We start from the raw sequence: 19,814 nt of genomic DNA on the forward strand, positions 1-19,814 counted from the left end.
ATGAAACTACTTGAGGGGGCCTCCCTGCAAGGCACGTGGAGGGGCACCCTGAAGGCTAAATCAGGAGATCTGCAGACTGAGTGCTGTGCTGAGGGGCCCCTTGGAGCGTGGGCTCCCCGCACCGCAGGGGCCGCGGATCCTGTGTTACGCCCCTGCTAGCACCCAGTAGATGCCTCTTACCAGGACAATTAGGACCCAGAAAGGGTGGACCTGTCTCGTCTTGCCTTTCCTCCAACCTGTAGCCATGTAGTGTCGATGGACGGAGCCTGCACTCTGGGGTAATAGTCACATTAATAGGCTGCGGTGATGGAGCTACAAGACTATGCAGCCACCTTGGCAGCCACCATGGCATGACTCCCCCACTAAAACGAATTCCCACCAGAATTAGATGCAAGGTTACCAGTTACAATCGTAGATTCCAGCCCCTCAAGTATCTCTTCACATAAATATAGAAATAGTCAGAATAAGGGCTTCCGAAGCTCTCAAGAGTCAGAGAATGTAATATTTGTTTGGAACAATCTGTGAATTAACTAAAGAGAGCCTTAATACACAATAGCAGAACTGAGCAATCCAGAGTGACAGATCTAAATAGCTCATATTCCTAACTGGAACCAGTTTAAGTTACTGTACCGCATTAACAGAACACAGCCCCAGCTCCTGGCAGGAAACCTCATTATGCATGATCCAGCACTTTGGTGAGCAGGGACCTGCCAGTTTCTCAGGTGATGCTGAGCATCACACTAATGAGCCCTTACAACTGACAACATCCAGGTAGAGGCACTTTTGTTACCAGATTAAGCTGGTTCCATATTGATTTCTTGGGGGTAACATAATAGTGAATATAGTTCATAACGTGCAATTTGTTTGTGGTCACTTGAGTGTTAAAGTGCAGAGAGTGCTTTTAGCCCTTGACACCAGTGTTTGATTCATTCTTATGAACTCTTCAGAGGAGCAAAGAGTCTGTTGGGAGTTACTTGACCTGCTGCTTAATGTCTGTGCATTGATACAGCACAGCTCCCGGGGGCACACTCCTGGCCCAGGAAAGCAAACACCAGCTGCTCAAGGGGCAGGTGCTGGAACAGATAGTGCTGCCTCTAGATAGCCCTGATACCCTGGTGGCGGTGTTGGGATGTCAGGGGTAATATTCATTAAGATTGGGGATTGACCTTTTATTTCTTCTGAGGAGTTCTTGGCTCTTCTGTTGTCTCCTCGAAGATCCGTGTCAACATTCAATGCCCTCCACACTGCCCCCTCCCCAAATGTTTCATTGTGTTTTAAAGAATAATTTGTGCAGAGATAGCTGTTGAGATATGTTGTGAAGAGAAGGTATAACTGGAAAGAAACGCTAGAGGAATGAGAGAGGAAGAGGCTGCAGACAGATGCTGGGACTGTGAACAGAAGCCAAAAGGTTTGTATGGTTACAGTGGTTGTGACAAAATGCCAGAGTTGGGGATAATGAAAGAATTGGTCAGAGATAAAGGAGCAGAGCAGTTTTGGAGAGACGAAGGTGCAGTGGAAAGACAGGGGGGTTGTAAAGAAATGGGTGTTAAGAGATGATGTTGTGAACAGATAAGGAGTTGTGGGTATGAAAGGAAGCACTAGAAGGAAGGGTCAGGGCAGAAAAATGCAGGAGCTGTGGCTAGTTAACACAGTGGAAAGTGGCAGGGTCTTTAGAGAGATGTTACGGTGAAAAGAGTTTGGGCTTATTGAGAGATGAATAGATATTATGGCGAGATGAATGGGTCTGTGGAGGAAGGTGACAACGAAGAGATGCAGAGGCTGTGGTTGGAGAATAGGATAGTGAAGAGATGCCGGAGCTGCTGCCGAGAGATGGAGCAGTGCGCAGATGCAGGAGGGGCTGTGGAAAGGTATGACAGTGAAAGGAAACAGAGGCTAATGTGAAACGATACAGTCACAGGGCACTAGTCCCGGTAGGTAAGGTAACTATTATCCCAACATAGCACACATCTGAAGAGTTCACGATAGCAATGCCCAAGAGGAGTAACTGGACCACTTACCCCCCTCTTGAAGGTGACCTGAAAGGCATCAAGGAGCAGCTTCCGTTTAAGGAAGTGCACGCAGCTCCTTGTTTGACTCACCCAGTGCCCAAGGCTGTAGCTATCATTTGTGCAGGAGGGGCACTGACACCAACTCTCAGTGATATGAGAGGCCCACTGCACCCCAACAATCTACCCAACCAGTGGCAGGGAGGCCACTTTCATGGCTTGAGGTAGGACCGACTGTATCCCTATTACTCTACTGGAGTCAAGACCAATCTGAAAATAGGACTGTGTGAATGTAATAAAGCTGCTTGTTTTCTTTTTCTTTTTTTAACATCTGTCTTTCTTATTTCTTTCAAGGGATCAAGAGGCATATTTACGAGAATGTCATACAGCGCATCAAGTCACCTTGCCGTGCGCTGTATTGCATGACAGAGAAAGGGAATGAATGTACCGTATTTAAAATTTAAAAGCATACGGTGCATTCCTGACTTTGCTCCTGCACTGGCGCAGTTTTGGCTGCCTAGTGCCAAGGCAGGCACTCTTGCATAATGGTGCAAGGGTGCTGTGTTGCATACAGGATTGTTTTTGTGCAGGAAGGGGCACCTGCACAAAAGCAATCCTGAGAGGTATACTCCTCTTTCTGAGTGTGCTACAAAATGCAGAACACATAGAAAGAGGAGGTAATACATCTATTTCTCCTTGTTACATCTCCCATGATAAGGCATATCTTTTTGGTGTATTCCCAGGTCTACCACTTTAGGGTTATCTGGGAATGTGTCAAAAACCATGGGAGTCGCTTGAGAACACCAACGCAACTCCCATGGAACGCCTTCCCCTGGCTGAGTAACGCAATGCATCGAGTTATGCTGTGTTGCATTACTCCAGATTTATGAAGCCACCCAGGGCCACGCAAAGTAGCTTTGCATGCCTTCATAAATCTCATTTTGAACTTGCGTCGCTCATGCACCACGTTGCGTAGTTCAAGAGCAACGTAACTTCACTCATAAATATGCCCCCAAGTACATATAACACAGTATTTCAACTTTCAGGTACAGTCAAATAAGGCTTAGTCTCAGAATACCGCAAACTCTCTAAAACGCTCGCTCCATTTCCCTCTATTATCTTAAAAGGCCTTCCAACTCACCTGTTTCCTAAGGTACAGCAGCAAAAAGGGGCTCCACAGGTTGGTTTACGCCCCCCTTTAGAATTCAATAGATTCAGCCCTCACCTATTTGGAGCCACCTCAATCAACAAGTCATAGGTCCTTGAGTCACTTCACTTACAAATCTATCCTTTCTATGTACCCGAAAGGGGCCATAGAGTGTAGAGAGACAAAAGTTCTCTTTACCAAGTCCTGCATGTCAGCGTGATCAACACTAGGTATTCCAGAATGTTCCTTTGTTTGCGAAGGCTGCTTGGGTTTTTTGTGAGCTGTTGTGATAGGTAAACAACTCTGACCACGACACCGTCACCATGCATGTTGTTACAACGCGGTTGTTACAACAACCGCGTTGTAACAACGCATACCATTACCCCGCAAGTCGTAACAATGAGTTGCGGAGGGGGGAGAAGGTGTTGGATTTAAAATCCAACATCTTCCCTTCTTTCTGCACAGACTGGAGTTGGAATAGTAAATTATACTATTCCAACATCCAGTGCCCCCCTCCGCAAGTCGTTGTTATGACTTGAGGGGTAATGGTATGTGTTGTTACAACGGGGTCGTTGTAGTGACCGCGTTGTAACAACATGTGGGGTAACGGGCTGCGGAAAAAAAGAGGCTTATTCGTTGTGGTATCATCCACAGGATTGGCCCTTCAACAGAAGTTACCAGTGATCTAGAAATATATCTCCTAGCTGGCGCACATGTGGATAAAGTGTTTTGATGGCCTTTGGATCCCATAGTATAGCGTACCACACGTGTGTCGACGAACCTCTTTGTTTCTTTCAGTTTCTGGCTTTTACCATATTCGCTCTGAACCCCAAATTGCCTATTGGATTCCACTGTGTCGTCTTTGAGGAAATTACAAAGTTTTGCTTTAATGTACACGCACTTATTAACAGAAGAGAATCAGTCACTTTGTTACGTTCAGAATCACATTGCGCTGGGTCAATATCAAATAACAATTCTCCATGAACTCAGATTTCCTATGGGCAGTAAGGTCAGGTTTAATTCTTTACTGTCACACACTTATATTTTGTTAAAAACACAAAAGGAATAAATACAAACATAAACCATACTTAAAAATCCAAAATATATAGTGTTATTCATAGTGTTACTCATGGAATACTGTAACCAGAAAAGTAATGTCATAGAGTCTGGCAGATAATGAAGCATGAGCAATGCCTTTAAGAACACGTTGGATGACCAGAAAGCAGACATTTTAGTTTTCACATCAGATCAGAGTAAGATCTGCAGCCATTTAGTCTGAGCCTTTGTTTCAAAAGACAGTATCATTGTGATGAATTTCCTGGAGAGAGTTTCAGCTCCACGTTACTGCTGGTTGCTTGTGGAGCGCAACAGAAGATTCTGTACACGGTTAACAGTTTACATTGAAGTTCTCTGCAGCGAAGACCATAGACAATGGGGCTGAAGCACTGAGCAAAAGAGAAAATGATGTAGTTTGCTAAATTTAGTGCCCAGAGTTCAGGGTTTCGGCCAATGCCGATAGCAATCAAGGTGGGGATGATATGTAGCGTGATCTGTAATCCATGGATGGCAATGGTATTTCTGGCTGCCTTGTTTGAACTGTTGAAATGACCAGCGTGCTTTGCTTCTCTGTATATAAAGACATAGCTAATTACCATGAGGATCACCAGAAGCAGAATAAAAGCAATCCCAGCAATTCTGGCAGGGATGCTATTCAAGCTTGATGGGCAAGATGGATCCAACCTCAATATTTCTTCAGGAGAATTGTTTATGGACTCATAGATTAATGAGACTACAGGGTCCAGCAAGGCAAGAATCCATAAGCAAACCATCATTTTGAATTTCACCAAGTACACTATTGACAAATGCTTCAAAGGCCAACATATGGCTACACATGCATTAAGAGACATCAAAGTCAGTGTCAGCAGTATTCCTTTTCCAACTACTATTTGCACTGCAAATATAATCCAACATGCGAGTCTCGGAGCATTGACCTCCAGGGCTCGGATGCCACTGAACACAGCCCCAAAACCAAAGAATAAGGTCAAGAAGACCAGATGGTGGGACAGAAGGAAAAACCGCACTTCTTTCCTCATATCAGAACTCCGCCGCACAGTCCTGATTATGAGGACACTAAACGCAGCACAGATAATGAAATCGAGTATGCTAACGGAAGCCTTGATTGTCTCCATTAACTGCTCATAACTGGTTGTATTGTATGGATGGACAGATGAGTTCATGGCCTTCAACAGTAAATTCAACCTAAAACAAAATAAAAGAAATCTGTTAGCATTTGTCATTTATATAGAGTGTCATACTCCGAGGAATATCAACAGCATTTATATATTGTATAAATTATGATATAAAAGAATTATAGGCGTAGAAAGGTAATTAACACATTTGCAAGTACGGCTATTAAGAGATCTTAGTAATGTCAGCCATCAAGAGATTGAATTCCAAATTATTTTGAATGTTTCCATGCAAATGTTTTTGTTTATTTTTTTCTGTTCCCTGTGTTTAGGCAATATTTAAGGAACACCTTTCTCAAAGGTTCATCCTTGCATAACTGAAGGTCTTAACATCGATTGCAAGTTTGTATGGAGATCAGTCAGGCTATGTGCTCAAACAAATGGGTATGCTAGGGTCATACATGACTTATGACTAACCATGGTTTGTCAATAAACTCAACTGCATGGCCTTCCAGGTCAATTTAGGAGATAGTTTAAATAAGGGAGTTCATCATTCATGCATGGTATATGTTGGTTATCTGTTAAGGTGTCTCCTTCTTAACCAACCGTTGTCTAAATCCAGTTGTCCACATAAAGTAAATGTGGAAGAGAAAGACTGTTTGAAGGTCTTATGTTCTGTTCATTACTTTGTTTACGTAAGTCTTGTAAATAGCATTTGAGCCAAGCCTTACCAATTCATAGCACATACTATATCAGAATCCCCAGGGTTTTCAGTAATTTATGCACTGAATCATCCAGAAGAGTTATGCAAATGTATAATGGACAGCATATAGAAAGGCAAAACACAGATTGACCTATGTGAACAGTTTCCAACTAGCTCACATGAAGTATGCCACAATTTTCTGCCGAACTATACAATCTCACTGGATATGCTTAGGCATAGAAGACCATGATAGGGGCGTGGCTAGCGCCCGCGGACAATGGCGGCGTTTCCGTAGCTCTCCCGAGTGGCGTGGTACGGAGTTACCGCAACGAGACTCCCAACGTGTCTGGCACTCAGGGAAATCGTGGATTTATCCTTCGGAATGGCTGTGGCATTGCTGGGGTGACTTTGGCGCCTGATATTTATCTCCTTCTCTCCAATTTTGTCAACGAATGTGAGGCGCCGGTCTCAGTCACCGCGTCCGCCATTTTGTATCGTCTTTGAAGAGAACTCCTGCATCGGCGCGTACGGCGCTCCAAACATGGCGTTTCCTGCCTATTGAAGGTAACGGTGGACTGCCCTGACCATTCTTCACTCAAATAACCTGCTGCACGCCTCGATGTGTTTTCTTCCTGTTTGGGCGGAGTTCTGGCTCATTTTTTGACTGTTTTTCTTTTCAAGCAATTTTCCTCTCATACCTGGCTCTTCCTTCTTCTTCGCAGCGACGCTACATTATGTTTGGTCATTATTTTGCGAACTATCTCACCTATTGCTTACCAGACATGAGCCACGTTCTCTATCTTACCACAATTTGACTTTTGTTCGTTTACCTCATAAAGATGTATGAAGTTATTACGTGTCCATATAACTGCCATCTTACTGTTGCCTCTTGTTTAACATTATTCTTCGTCGCCTGGCAGCTGTGCGAAGTTTTCTAATTGTGCTATATGCTGATTGTTGCCTCATTTACAAGCTATTTCGTCCTGGCTCTTCCAAATGTTCTGATGCAGTACTAACTTGGTCACGCCTCTGAATACCTACGTCACCTGGTGCTGCTGTTCATTGTTTCCTCATCTTGTGGCTACTACTTCTGCTTTTGTTCTAGCATCTATGGGAAGACTGTACAAGGAACTACGCAAGCCTTCTCCAACTCCTCGTAAATTTCTTCTTCAAACAGGATCTAGATACAGGTGCTTAGAGATGGATGACTCCTCTGACCCATCGGTAAAGAGCCCTTCTTTAGTCCCTGCTCCACACACGAGTGGCGTCACTAAAGCTTCAACCAAAAGGCTAAAGAAAGATCCTCCGTCTCCTCCCAAGCAAAACTCATCAGTGACAATGGATATACTTTTGGAAGAAATCAGGGCTTTACGTCCTTTTATTGAGGAAACTAAATCTACCCTTGAGGAAACCAAGTCTACTCTTCAGCTACTTTCCGATAAATGGTCGAGTATTGATGGTCGTGTTACCCATTTAGAACACCATGTTGACAATCTTACTTCCTCAGTTGCCAAGGTTGACCCATTATGTGCTCAAGTGTCTGCACTCCACAAACAAATTGAGAATTTGGAAAACAGAGGCAGGAGAAATAACCTTCGCATTTATGGCCTGGCGGAAAATTCAGAGGGTTCTGATGCCTTAGCATTTTTCAAATCCTTTCTGCCGAAAGTTCTTCAGTTGCCGGATACTACTAGTTTGAACATCCAAAGGGCTCACCGGTTAGGTCCTCCTCCAACCAGCTTCTCGTCTACTCATGCTAAGAAGCCGCGATGTGTTATACTCTATTTTTTGGAATACACCGATCTACTCACCGTTTTATCTGCTGCCAGGGCACTTCCTCGACTCACATGGTCTGGTAGTCGGCTTTTCTTTTCACAGGATTATGCAAAATCTACTGCTGATCGGCGTAAGGACTTCCTTTCACTCCGTCCGCAGCTCCGCTCTATGGGAGCGAGATATGGGCTTTTTCATCCTTGCCTATTCAAGGTGACTTTCAACAACAAAACTACCACTTATGATGATCCGCTGAAATTGAAGAGCTTTATGTATTCTCATAGCGCTACCAGCATGGACACTGCTGCATCGTCTAGTTCTTAATATTTGGTTACATTTTTCTGTACTGTATTAATGATTGTTCGCCTTTTTTCTTGATTGATCTGTTATGACTGTTCTGTTTATAGGGTCTTCTCAATTTGTGGTTTTGTTCTCCTGTTAATTGTATATGTGCTTCACATCTAATGTTCTCCTCTTTCTCTCCCCCCCTTATTACAGATTTCCTCCCTCAAGTCACCATTTACCTTCGTGTCCTTGGAGTTCGTTGCGGTTGTCCTCCCTCCCTGCCTTCCCTTGGGAGCTTAAGGCTCGTCATTGCTCTATGTGGCCTTCACCCTCCTCCCCTTTTGTAAGTCTCCGACAATATGTAAGTTTATTATCCTCCTTCTTTTATTTTATTGTTCTTCTTGTTATTTTTCTTTCCTCTTTATGCTCGCTAGTTCCCTTTTTTCTCTTTATCTTGATCACATTTTTCCATCTCTCTTTGTTCCTGATCTTATTTTTGCTTCTTCTATGTGTACTTATTTTCCCATTCTTTTCTTATCTTATTACTGGTTTTCACTTTGATGTTTCTCCTGATACTAATTTCCTTTATCTTTGTTGTCTTTTATTATCTTATATGAATGCATCTCATATCATTTCCTTTGTTTATCTTTATACTTCTCCTTTTACTGGTATGTTGGTATATTCTTCTTTTAACGTTGCTTCATGCCTTTAAAATTATTTTCTTGGAATGTTAGAGGTTTGCATTCACCAATTAAAAGACAGAGGGTGTTATCCCATCTGAACACACTTAATGCAGATATAGCTTGTTTACAGGAATCACATTTATCAGCGGTGGAATCTGCCAAATTGAAAAGGGGATGGGTGGGTGAAGTGTATTTTTCTCCAGGTGATGGTAAACGTAATGGCGTTGTGTTTTTATTTAGAAAATCTCTCCCAATTCATTCAGTAACGCATTTTGCTGATACTTCAGGTAGGTGGGTGTTGGTCAACTTTACTCTTGATAATGTTTCCCTTTCTATTTTAAATGTGTACGCCCCTACTTGTGGGGATCCCTCTTTTTGGTCCTCTTTAGCTCCGCTAATTACTCAGCATTATGTTGATAATTTTATTCTAGTAGGGGACTGTAATGAAGTGTGTGACCCCTTTTTGGATAGGCACTCAGCTAGCACCTATATTCCTCATAAGTCACAAAAGGCTTTTACTCATCGCATTGCACAATTCAAGTTTACTGACGCCTGGAGACTTTGCAACCCCACTTCCCGAGAATACTCTTTCTTCTCACCCCCTCATCACACTCAGTCTAGATTAGATTATTTTTTTCTTTCACATCGCCTCACTCAGTCCCTCATTTCTTCTGATATTGGTTCCATTCTAATATCAGATCATGCCCCAGTTTCCATTACATTAGATGGGTTATAAAATCCTAGTTCCTTTAAAAAGTGGCGTTTTAATAATGCTCTTCTTCTTGATGCAGATTTTATATCTTCTTTCACGTCTTTTTTTCATGAATATTTTTTGCTTAACCATATGGATGAGGTTCCATTCCCTGTAGTCTGGGATGCCTTTAAGGCGTCGGCTAGGGACTTTATCATTACTTATGTTTCTCGTAAACGGAAGAAAGGCCAAAAGGATACTAATGCTCTACTCTCTAAAATTAAACATTTAGAGCACTTATATTACACTTCTAATTCCAAAACTTGCTTAAATGACCTCGTTTCTGCCAAACTTCAATTTAATAAAGACTCTACATTCAATGCCTCTAATTTTCTCTTAAAGTCTAGCGCCAAATTCTATGGCGGGCAGAATAAGGCTGGTAAACTATTAGCTAATTACTTAAAGGTCAAACATAATAAAGTAAACATTGAATCTATTTATGGTCAGGATGGTCTGCTGAAACATAAAAACGAGGACATCTTACAAGAATTCTTGCTTTTTTACAAAACATTATATACCTCTGAAACATCTTCGTCTGAACAATCCATTTCCCACTTTTTGTCTACTATATCATGTCCTTTTGATACCCCCCCGGACCTTTCTTCCTTAGAGTCCGATCTTACTCATAGAGATCTTCTTCGCGCTCTTCATACTCTCAAACACGGTAAAGCGCCGGGACCAGATGGCTTTACTGTTGAATTCTTTTCCTGTTTCTCAAATTTGCTAATTCCTAAACTGCATCTACTTCTCTCCACTTTTCTACAAACTGGTTCGGCTTCTGTTTCATTCTCTGATGCTCTTATTTGTATCATTCCGAAGCCGGGTAAGGATCCACAGTATTTTAAAAACTATCGCCCTATTTCTCTGGTAAATATTGACTACAAAATTTTCTCTAAAGTCTTGGCTTTGCGTTTAGAATCCTCATTACCCGAGCTCTTGGGGAAGGAACAATCTGGCTTTGTTAAGGGCAGGTTGTTATCAGACAACACCAGATTATTTTTTGACGTTCTCTCTAAGACTTCGCACTGCCCCCACTCCCTTGCAGCCATAGCTTTGGATGCGGAAAAAGCTTTTGATCGAGTTGAATGGCCTTATCTATTTGCTCCCCTTAAGTGGTTCGGTTTTGGACCAAAAATTTCTTCCTTGATTTCCTTTCTTTATTCTTGTCCTAGAGCTGCCATTTCGGTGAATGGAGGTTTTTCCTCTTATTTTTCGTTGGGGAGGGGGGTTCGGCAAGGATGCCCACTTTCTCCCTTTTTGTTTAATCTTGCCCTAGAACCTTTTCTTTTAAGAATTCGTCAGAATGATGATATTCACAGTTTCACTTTTCACGATTCCAACATTAAAATGGCAGCTTATGCTGATGATGTTTTGTTGTTTGTGTCTCAGCCAGTCACCTCCATCCCAGCATTTCTTGATGAAGTTCATTCCTTTACTCTAGTTTCAGGTTACAACCTAAATAAAGATAAATGCGAGATCTTACCACTCACTAAAGGAACCTTCAAGGATGATTTTTCTCCTTCAGGTTTTGCTTGGAGCCCTAATTCTATTAAATATCTAGGCCTCCTCTTTCATTCCTCTCTCTCGGGCACAATTACTAAATCTATGGAAGATTGTATACAAAAATTAACTACTCTCACTAGCAAGTGGCATCCTCTTTACCTGTCATGGTGGGGACGATTAGATACCATAAAAATGATGCTCTCTCCAATTGTTTTGTTCACAATCTCTAACATCCCACTTCCTATCCCCTTTAAATATTTCAAGAAGATTAACTCTATTCTCTCTTCCTTTTTATGGGGTCATAAAAAGTCCCGTATGTCTTTGGTTAAACTGATGCGTCCTAAAAAGGAGGGTGGGGTAAATTTTCCTAACTTTTCCCTATACCATAAATCTTTCTTGTTACATCAAGTTTCTTATTGGCTTGAGGACATCTCACTAGCATCTCCTCTCTGGTTAACCTTAGAGCAGTCTTTCATTTCTCCCTTCTCTTTCAAAGAGTATCTTTTGTTCTCCCGAACACCTCAATCCATTTCCACCCCTATTCTTAAGCATACTTCCAAAATTTTTCCTTGTCTACCTAGTTCATCCTTTTTTGACCAACCTATTTGGCATAATACATCCATTTTAATTAACAATAAGCCAGTCTTTTGGAAATCTTGGAGGTCACGGGGTCTTATTTGGGTGAAGCAACTATTTCATCATACTCGAGTCATTCCCTTTGCTTTAGCTGCGACTTCTTTCAACCTTCCTCTTACTTTTCAAGCCAAATATTTACTGTTGACTCGAGCCTTTCAGCAAGCCTTTGAAGCTCATCTTGCTGCATCTCCCTCGTTAACTCCCGCATCTTCTGATGCGCCTTCCTTGTACTCTTTACTTCTTATGCATTCTAAAGCTTCCAAAATATACGCCTCTTTTCACACTCTGTCGTATCCTCGCATCAAAACCAGTACAGAAGAGCATTGGGAACAGGATTTTGAAACTTCATGGCCTGTTACGTTATGGGACAAATTGTGGTTAAAAATTCGTACTTCCTCTAGGGCGGCCAATACTACCCAAACACTATTTTTTATTTACAATCGTTTATTGTTTTCACCTCTTACCCTTAGCAGTCACTTCCCTGATTCCTCAGATAAGTGCTGGTCTTGTTCCCTACCACATGCGGACCTTTTCCACATGCTTTTTGGCTGTCATCTTGTTCTTAAATTTTGGAGACAGGTCTGGTCTCAAATTACCACGATTTTTTCTTCCACTCATCCTTTTTCTCTATCTCACATTTTCTTAGGGAGTTTATCTCCCATCTGGGAACATTGCACTAGTAGTATTAGAATAGTTGATTTACTAATAGCTGTGGCATTTCAACAAATCACCAAAAACTGGAAAGATTTTACCAAATTATCTTACAAAGCGTGGTGGTATGCTGTTTGCTACAATCATAGATTAGACACTACTTTTGTTTATCCCTTAACTTTAGCCGTTAAACGAAGAGACTTATGGAATCCAGTTACAGTATTTTTTGACGTAAATGCCCGTGCTTCTCTGTCTTTACTCCCGTTACAGCAAGAAGTTTCTAAACCTCCATGACTTCCTGTTTTTTCCCAACAGGGTATTTCCTTTATGTTCTTCTTTTTTTTTTTTTCTTTCAACCTTGCTATTGATTATATTGTATTTCTCACATTCCTTTTCAAATGCTGTATCTCATATCAATTGCCAGTGTTTGCTTATGTTTTCTCTTGTTCTGGGATGTTTTATTCTATAACTTATGTTATGATATTGCCATTACTTAACTAATTATTTTCTCTGTTTTTGGTTGCTTTTTCTTGTTTTTCTTATATTTTTTCTCTGTATTCTGTAATATTTGAGCATCTCTTATTTCAATAAAAATGTTTAAAACTAATAGAAGACCATGATAAAAGCATGAAGGCTTTGAGAGCTAACTTTGGAAACTATGGATACTAACACAGAACTGATGGGATCGAATCCATAGACAAGAGAGGATTTTGAAGATTATCCCCGTGGAGTCCAAAGCAAGAGGGGCACAGGATTTGATCCTGCTGGTAGTCAAAGCAAACCACAGCTGAAAGCCCTACATAAGAGTGCCAGGTGACTACAACCCACTCTGTAGGATGATGAAAGGCTTCATGAAGTATTTAAGGTGTGCCCCTCCATCCATTCTGACAACCACCCAATCTTAGAGCGATTTTAGACAAGCGAAAACTCTTCGAAATTATGCCTAGAAACCTACACCAGGAGCAGCTTTCTTGTCAAAATTCTGAAAACAATTGTGAATTTCATTTTTGCATTAAGAATATATATGGGTAATTGCAAAACAAAAAAAACAGATGAAAGGTCTGCTTACGTTTTTTTCTCCACAGGGAAAATATTTTTCACTTGGGAGAAATTCATTCACTTGCCACCTGCCCCCACCAAATTTATGGAGGTTCCTTTCAACATCCCACTCTAGAAATAGGTAAACTTGTTCCATTGCCTAGGGTAACTATCCAAACTTTTGCAGGTTGGGGAAGGGACAAATAAATAGTTTGTGGATACAAACAACATGTGGTCCTAGAACACCCACTCTTAACCACAGGAGTAGATTTACTTGGGTTGAAACCTCTCTGTGAGCAAATCCATTTATGAGTTCAAAATCAACTTTTGTGAATTGAAAATGTTGTTTGCATTCATAATCAAGCAATTTAGTTTACGTCTGCCTTATGAGCACAAATAGTTTTAAGACTGAAGTTGCACTTATACAACTGGTGTTGCCATTTATATATCACAAAACTAGCTGAGGAAAAATCGAAAGATTAATAATAATATAGTGGTTGGGAGACAATTCAAGATCATGTAGGTCAAGTGGGAACTTGCACATTCAAATTGCATTACAATTCAGATTTCCAATACTGAAATTCATGTTTCTGTAGTTAAAGTGAGATTAAATTAATTGCCCAGAATTGCATGTTTTTTCAGTTAAAGGCTGAAGCTGGAATTAGTATCCAGGCCCATAGGTTCCTAACTCACCTGTTTTGTCACCTTAGCACATCTTCTCAGACCTGAACTCACACCTCATGGTGCAGGACTACAAAATCAAGCGGAAATTCAGATTTACTTCAAACAACATGGTAGTGTACCTGATCAAGTGTTCCACTGGCAGTTATTAAGTTGGAGACACCTGCTGAGAACTGTATAAGCAAACAATCTCCATCAGCACAATATCATGAAATACACAATGGGCCGACTACTGGTGGAGCACTTTTCTGAACTCAACTACAACATCTGGGACCAAATGATATCTGTACTCAAAGGTAGTTTTTAGGTTAAGAAACCCCATTAATATTTATGCATTAAAGTCAACATCAGAGCATGATTTTAAGACATCAAACCTTCAAAGTCCCTATTCTGGCTGTTAAACATTTAAACTCTAGTGAGTAAGTAAATTTTATTATTATTAACCGTACGATTATTTAAAATCTTTACAGATTAAAACACATGAAGAGCTTCCCTCCACCCATCCACCCTCCCCCATGGAGTTTCCCATCATTCAAGACAATGTCTGCATGTGCCCTGATGCTACTTTGTGTCATTTTAAACTCATACAATAATTATTAAAAAATGAATTGAAATATGAGATCAGCTCCTTTGTGCTGATAATTCACTCCAATTGTTTTCTTAGTCCTGTTAAAAGTTCAGTAGTTTTAGAGATCCGTCGATGTCGTTGCCTCTGTTGTGGTGCTTGCTAAAATGGGAGTTGTCGGTGAGCTGTCAACTGGGCCCCACATCCACTATAGTCCAACTGTGGATGTGAGGATAACCCTGGGTTGAGTGACATTCAACGAGTGCTTGCGGAGCTAAGGCACCAACTGATTCAGTTACTGAATGGTGGCGTCCCTGGGTTCTGCTGCCTGTTCCTGGATGTCAAGTGTGATTCTAATTTAGGGAGTAAACTTGCCTACTCGGGCAAGTAGACCAGTGGTTGTTTCTGAAAAGCACCAGTCCGTGGCATCTTTACAAGTTCTAAAGCCCTTGTCCTTTAAGATGTGGCATATCAAACCATTGAAATCGTTGGCCAGAGTGGGACAGCAGCACAGGAGATGTAACCAGGATTCTCTATGGTAGTTGCATCACCGGCAGGTGACTCTGTTCTCTTTTCGTGCCCATGTTGGTTTGAAGTCCAGGATTTTAAGGGCTATTAGGCGCATAACCATAATTTTCCATCTGGCTTGGACTGAGAGTGTGTTTTGCAGGTAAGGTTGAGCTTTCCCAGAGATGTACGAGCTATCAAGTGCTAGTGTATGGGAGTTGTACCGTAGTGAGGCACGATCCAGTTTGAACGAGATGGACTGGACCTGGCACTTTACTGAATTAGTCCAGGCAGTGTGTGACATTTCATGTAGAGGCATACTTTCTGCCTTTATTTTCCTATTGCTTGGTCCAGCTTAGTGTGCCATGGGGATCCTTCAGCACTAAAAATTGTATTCAGGAAATGTTTGAGGGAAGTGTTGGGGGCTTTAAGCACCCTGATATAAAATTGTATTTAGTCCCCCTGTAGTGCCAGATGTGTTCTGTTTAGTCCTATTTCCAGCCTTAGCCTTGTGTTCCTGGCTTGTCTAGGCGCCTGCAGCATGTTTTGTAAGCTTTTGACTGGGCTCCAGTGATGTATTGCTCTAGTGCGCCCGGAAAGGCTAGGTGGTCATAGTTAATTGCTAGAATTAATTTTGCCCTGAGTACTGTCAGCATGGGCACTGCAGATGGACTTGCTGGGCAAAGACTTAGGCGCCTGAGTGAGAGGATTATTCTGTTGATTTTCAGAATTTGCTCCTTTATGTGTTTCGCTGCTGTGGCCCTCTCTGTTATCCATACTCCCAGGTAATTATAGGATGTTGTGGTCCTGATTCGGTGTTCACCCAAAATCCAGGATGCTTGCTTTTTGTGGAGATATTAGCCAAAGATTACTATCTTTGTCTTATTCTCGTTTACTTGCAGGTTGTTTTCTTTGTTATATATTGCTAAGCTCTTTAGAATTCTTTGGAGCCTACCCTGGTGTGATCCATGATCACTGTGTTGTCTGCGTACTGAAGGGTTACAAGGGTAATCTAACCCAATCTGGGAGGTACTAGGCTGGCATCTTTCAGAGCTCACCCCAGGTCTGCCGTATACAGGTTGAATAATAGTGGAACCAAAACACAGCCCTGCTTTAGCCTGCTGTTTGTTTCAATTTTTGAGGTTGCGGTTGTAGGACTTAGTTTGACCTGGACCCATGTCCCCTCATAAAGGGATTTTATCGCTTTTAAAAGGGTTGCTGGGATACCCAATGATTCAAGTTTTGCCCATAGCCTTCCCCGATTGATAAAACAGCAAAACAGGGGCAGATTGTTTCTCTTTACTACTTGCTTGGAGAGGTAGGACAGTGCCAAGATGTTATCCATTGTGTAGCAATTTGCCCCGAAGCATGAATGATTTGATGGGAGGATACCGTTGTTGTCCACCCAGTCCTCTAGGTCTCTTAGTAGTAGAAGGGCATAGACCTTTGCTTCGATGTCGTTGGCGGGGTTTGTGTTGCACCTTTTTTGTGTATAGGGAACAGGATTGAGCCTTTCCAAGATTGTGGTAATAATGCTGTGGCATATGAGTAGTTGTATAGTGGAGTGAGTATAGCTGCAAAGAATGACTGGGCGGACTTAAAAACTTGGGCAGGAATGCTGTTAGTCCCAGGGGCCCTGTTGCTTCTTATTGCCCTGATGTACTTGGTGATCTGCTCCTCCGTGTAACATTTAAACTCTAGTGCTACAGAAACAGTCTGCAAAAATGGTCCTGGTACTTCCAAAGTGAATGTAATAAACCCCAGCTTACTGGTTTTTAAGACGCAATGATCCAACATGTGGCTGATTCCACACCAGCCTTATCAGCATGCCATAGGTGTTAGCTGAGCATGCAAAGGGATGGTACTCAACCGGCCAGATCCACCAAAAAATCAGCTTAAAATAGAAAATAATAATAATGATGATGATAATAATAATTATACATTCATGAAGCACTTCTGCCATTTCTAAGTGCTATAAATTACAGATGGTACCATTACTTGATGTACCAACCATGGGACGCTGAGTCCTTTTTCCAAGATTTGAACTCATGTTTTTTTTAATTACTGCAGATGTGATGAAGCATTAACATACTGTGCCATCATTAATATTTGAGTGACACCACCAGATAAAAGTTGGACCTACAAAGACACATGCTGGACATGGCACTGACTACAGCATCCACTATTTACCTCACAGAGCCACAGAGCAAAACTGATCCTACCTATGTTCATCCTTACTGGATTTACAGAAGTATAAGACAGGCAGGGGGTGGCTCTTCCCAAGCCACAGTGACCTTTCCTTGGCCTGATGTGGGTGCCAGGACAATTCCTGCCTTTTCAAGACTTTGCTGGATGTGAAACCTGCTCTGATCCACTCAACCAGGTTTTCAGAGACACCAGCACCAACTAGACGTAGACATTTCATTCACATCTCCCATTCCTGTGGCTGACTTTATGAAACCAGCCCACCCTTCTCAGGAGTTTTTTGCAGAGTGCACAGAGCCTGGGACAAAGATCTTCCATTTAATGCACCTAACAATGCTCCCGCAGAGAACACAGGTACGTAATAGTGTCAACAAGGGATGCGTTAAATAAATAATTTAACATATAAATATATTAGTCATTTGGGATGTCTAGGCACAACATCATAACTTAATTGAAAGTTATACACTTAATTCTTTCAGAAAATACATTTCAGTATGCAGGTGTATGTCTTTATATCAACTGTATTTTGAAATTCAAAATCATAGATAAAGGGGTTCACAAATCAATCTACGCATACATAGACAGTGAACACTGCAATGCCTTTCTATGTTAGTATGCTACTTGTCAATGCATGTTAAACCCACTTTCCAATATATAACACATAAGACTGTCTCTCACAGAAGGACTAGACTTAGAACATCAATTTAACAATGACTAAAAAGAAAGCTGGGTTAGGTGTTGACGTTTTGGTCTCGGCTGTCATGCATCTGTGAGACTTCAAACTGCTGTTGATTGCTGACAGTGGCGTAACGAAAGTTGAGGGGGCCCTCCTGTCACGTACACGAAGTGGCCCCCACTTCAGATTTAATCCGGACTTCTTGGGCCCGAGCTTTGTGCTGAGGGGGCCCCCTGTAGCTCGCCCCCCCCACCCCCCCCCCCCCCCCCGGCACCGCGGGGGCTGCGGGGGCATGTGTTATGCCCCTGATTGCAGATTAAGACTAACGGTTTGGCCGTGGCCTCGCAAAAACGACCATAACGTGTCCAAGCACAGCCATACATCATTGGCTTGGGCGATTATACATTTTGAAGCAAATAGAGAAGGCCCCCTCTACCCAAGGGGACAGGGCATCGTGCAAGTCAGAAAATCTCCCCTTGAGATTCAGTCACAAGTACAATTCATTCAGACTCTTACCTCTACAAACTACATTCAACACTTAGTTTCTGACCCTCAATCCAGTCAAAATTCAGTGCCACACTAATCTCAAATTGGTAAAATATTTAATGCCACAATTTCGAAAATCACATCTGATATAAGTAACAATTATTACATCACAATTAATCTAAACACTGGACTTATTTTTAGTGTATAGAAGCAATTTGAAAACAATACACAGTATGCTTAAAAACAGTGCAGTATATTATTTATAAAAAGGTAAACCATTTTTTAAAACACACAATTATGGTCAATAAATCACAATGAATCACAAAAAGGGGAGAACACATAAGACAACCACACTATTAACTACTAATTTGTTATGGTCATTTATCTGGACACGTGATTTTTTCCAGATAACCATCATTTACTCTGTCCAGATGTCTGCCAGATTTAATTCCGCTTGTGCGTCGATGAGCTTCGGTGGGTAACAGACAATTAAACCACCTTCTTTACAACAAACTGATATCTCCCGCAAAACACGTCTATAAAAACAAGTCGATCCGAACACTTTGGATTTGTTTCCCTTTTTATTCTGGCGAATTCCAACAAGACCCCCAGATACAGGTCTTACGTCGTTTTAAGATCATAAAAAGTTAATTGGTAGGAGTAAAAAGACTGCTTGTGAAATCTGGTGAGTCCTCACCGGTCATTATATTAAACATGGGGTATTTAAATGACCCTCATCCCCAGATTGCACTTCGTCTTAAATAGTTCTAGCCTGGTTCGTCAATTCACAGCAGGTTGGTCTCCCTGTACCTTCTGAATGCAGAGCCTGCATCTCGTGTTCACACATCGAGGGAATTGGGGATGCGGGTAATTTAAATACTAGGCATCCTAATCCTCTCCTGTGTGACTCCAAGATACAATACATTACAATAGTCGAGCCCAGACACAATCAGGGCTTGAACTACAGTTTGTTTTTGCTGACTGGCAGGAGGTACCGGATTCTTCTCAGCATGTTAAGCTTTTTGCCACATTGAAAATACAAATGTCAAATTAGTTTACATCAACATTTAACATTAAAAAGTAAACTTTTTTTCCTTCACTACATTTTATAGATTTTCCTATACTTTACCATAGGGAGATCTCTACCAAGATAATGGAGGTCTCCGTCAAGTGTGTGGAAAGTCAAATACAGGTGTATATTCACTACTAGTAGTTAATTTACAGTCATATATGATGTTTTTATGTTTTTACTGAATCTACCCTGTGTTTCAGAGGGTGCAGAAATGTAAGTCTTCACTTCTGAGTAACCTAATATTTGTAAATAGCAACTAG

General features: G+C 41.5%; 1 protein-coding gene across 2 annotated transcripts in view; it reads right to left on the reverse strand.

The window, feature by feature from the left end:
• Positions 1-4,144: 4,144 nt before the first annotated feature.
• The window catches only part of LOC146785103 (uncharacterized), a 237,101-nt gene continuing 221,431 nt past the window's right edge, over positions 4,145-19,814 (reverse strand). For both annotated transcript variants that reach the window (XM_085636104.1, XM_085636105.1), the window contains exon 2: positions 4,145-5,412. In XM_085636104.1, the coding sequence (XP_085492230.1) occupies positions 4,455-5,390 (936 nt within the window). In that variant the 5' untranslated portion in view covers positions 5,391-5,412 and the 3' untranslated portion in view covers positions 4,145-4,454. The remainder of the gene's footprint in view (positions 5,413-19,814) is intronic.

This window comes from Triturus cristatus, chromosome 11, assembly GCF_964204655.1.
Source record: "Triturus cristatus chromosome 11, aTriCri1.1, whole genome shotgun sequence".
NCBI classification, from domain to species: domain Eukaryota; kingdom Metazoa; phylum Chordata; class Amphibia; order Caudata; family Salamandridae; genus Triturus; species Triturus cristatus.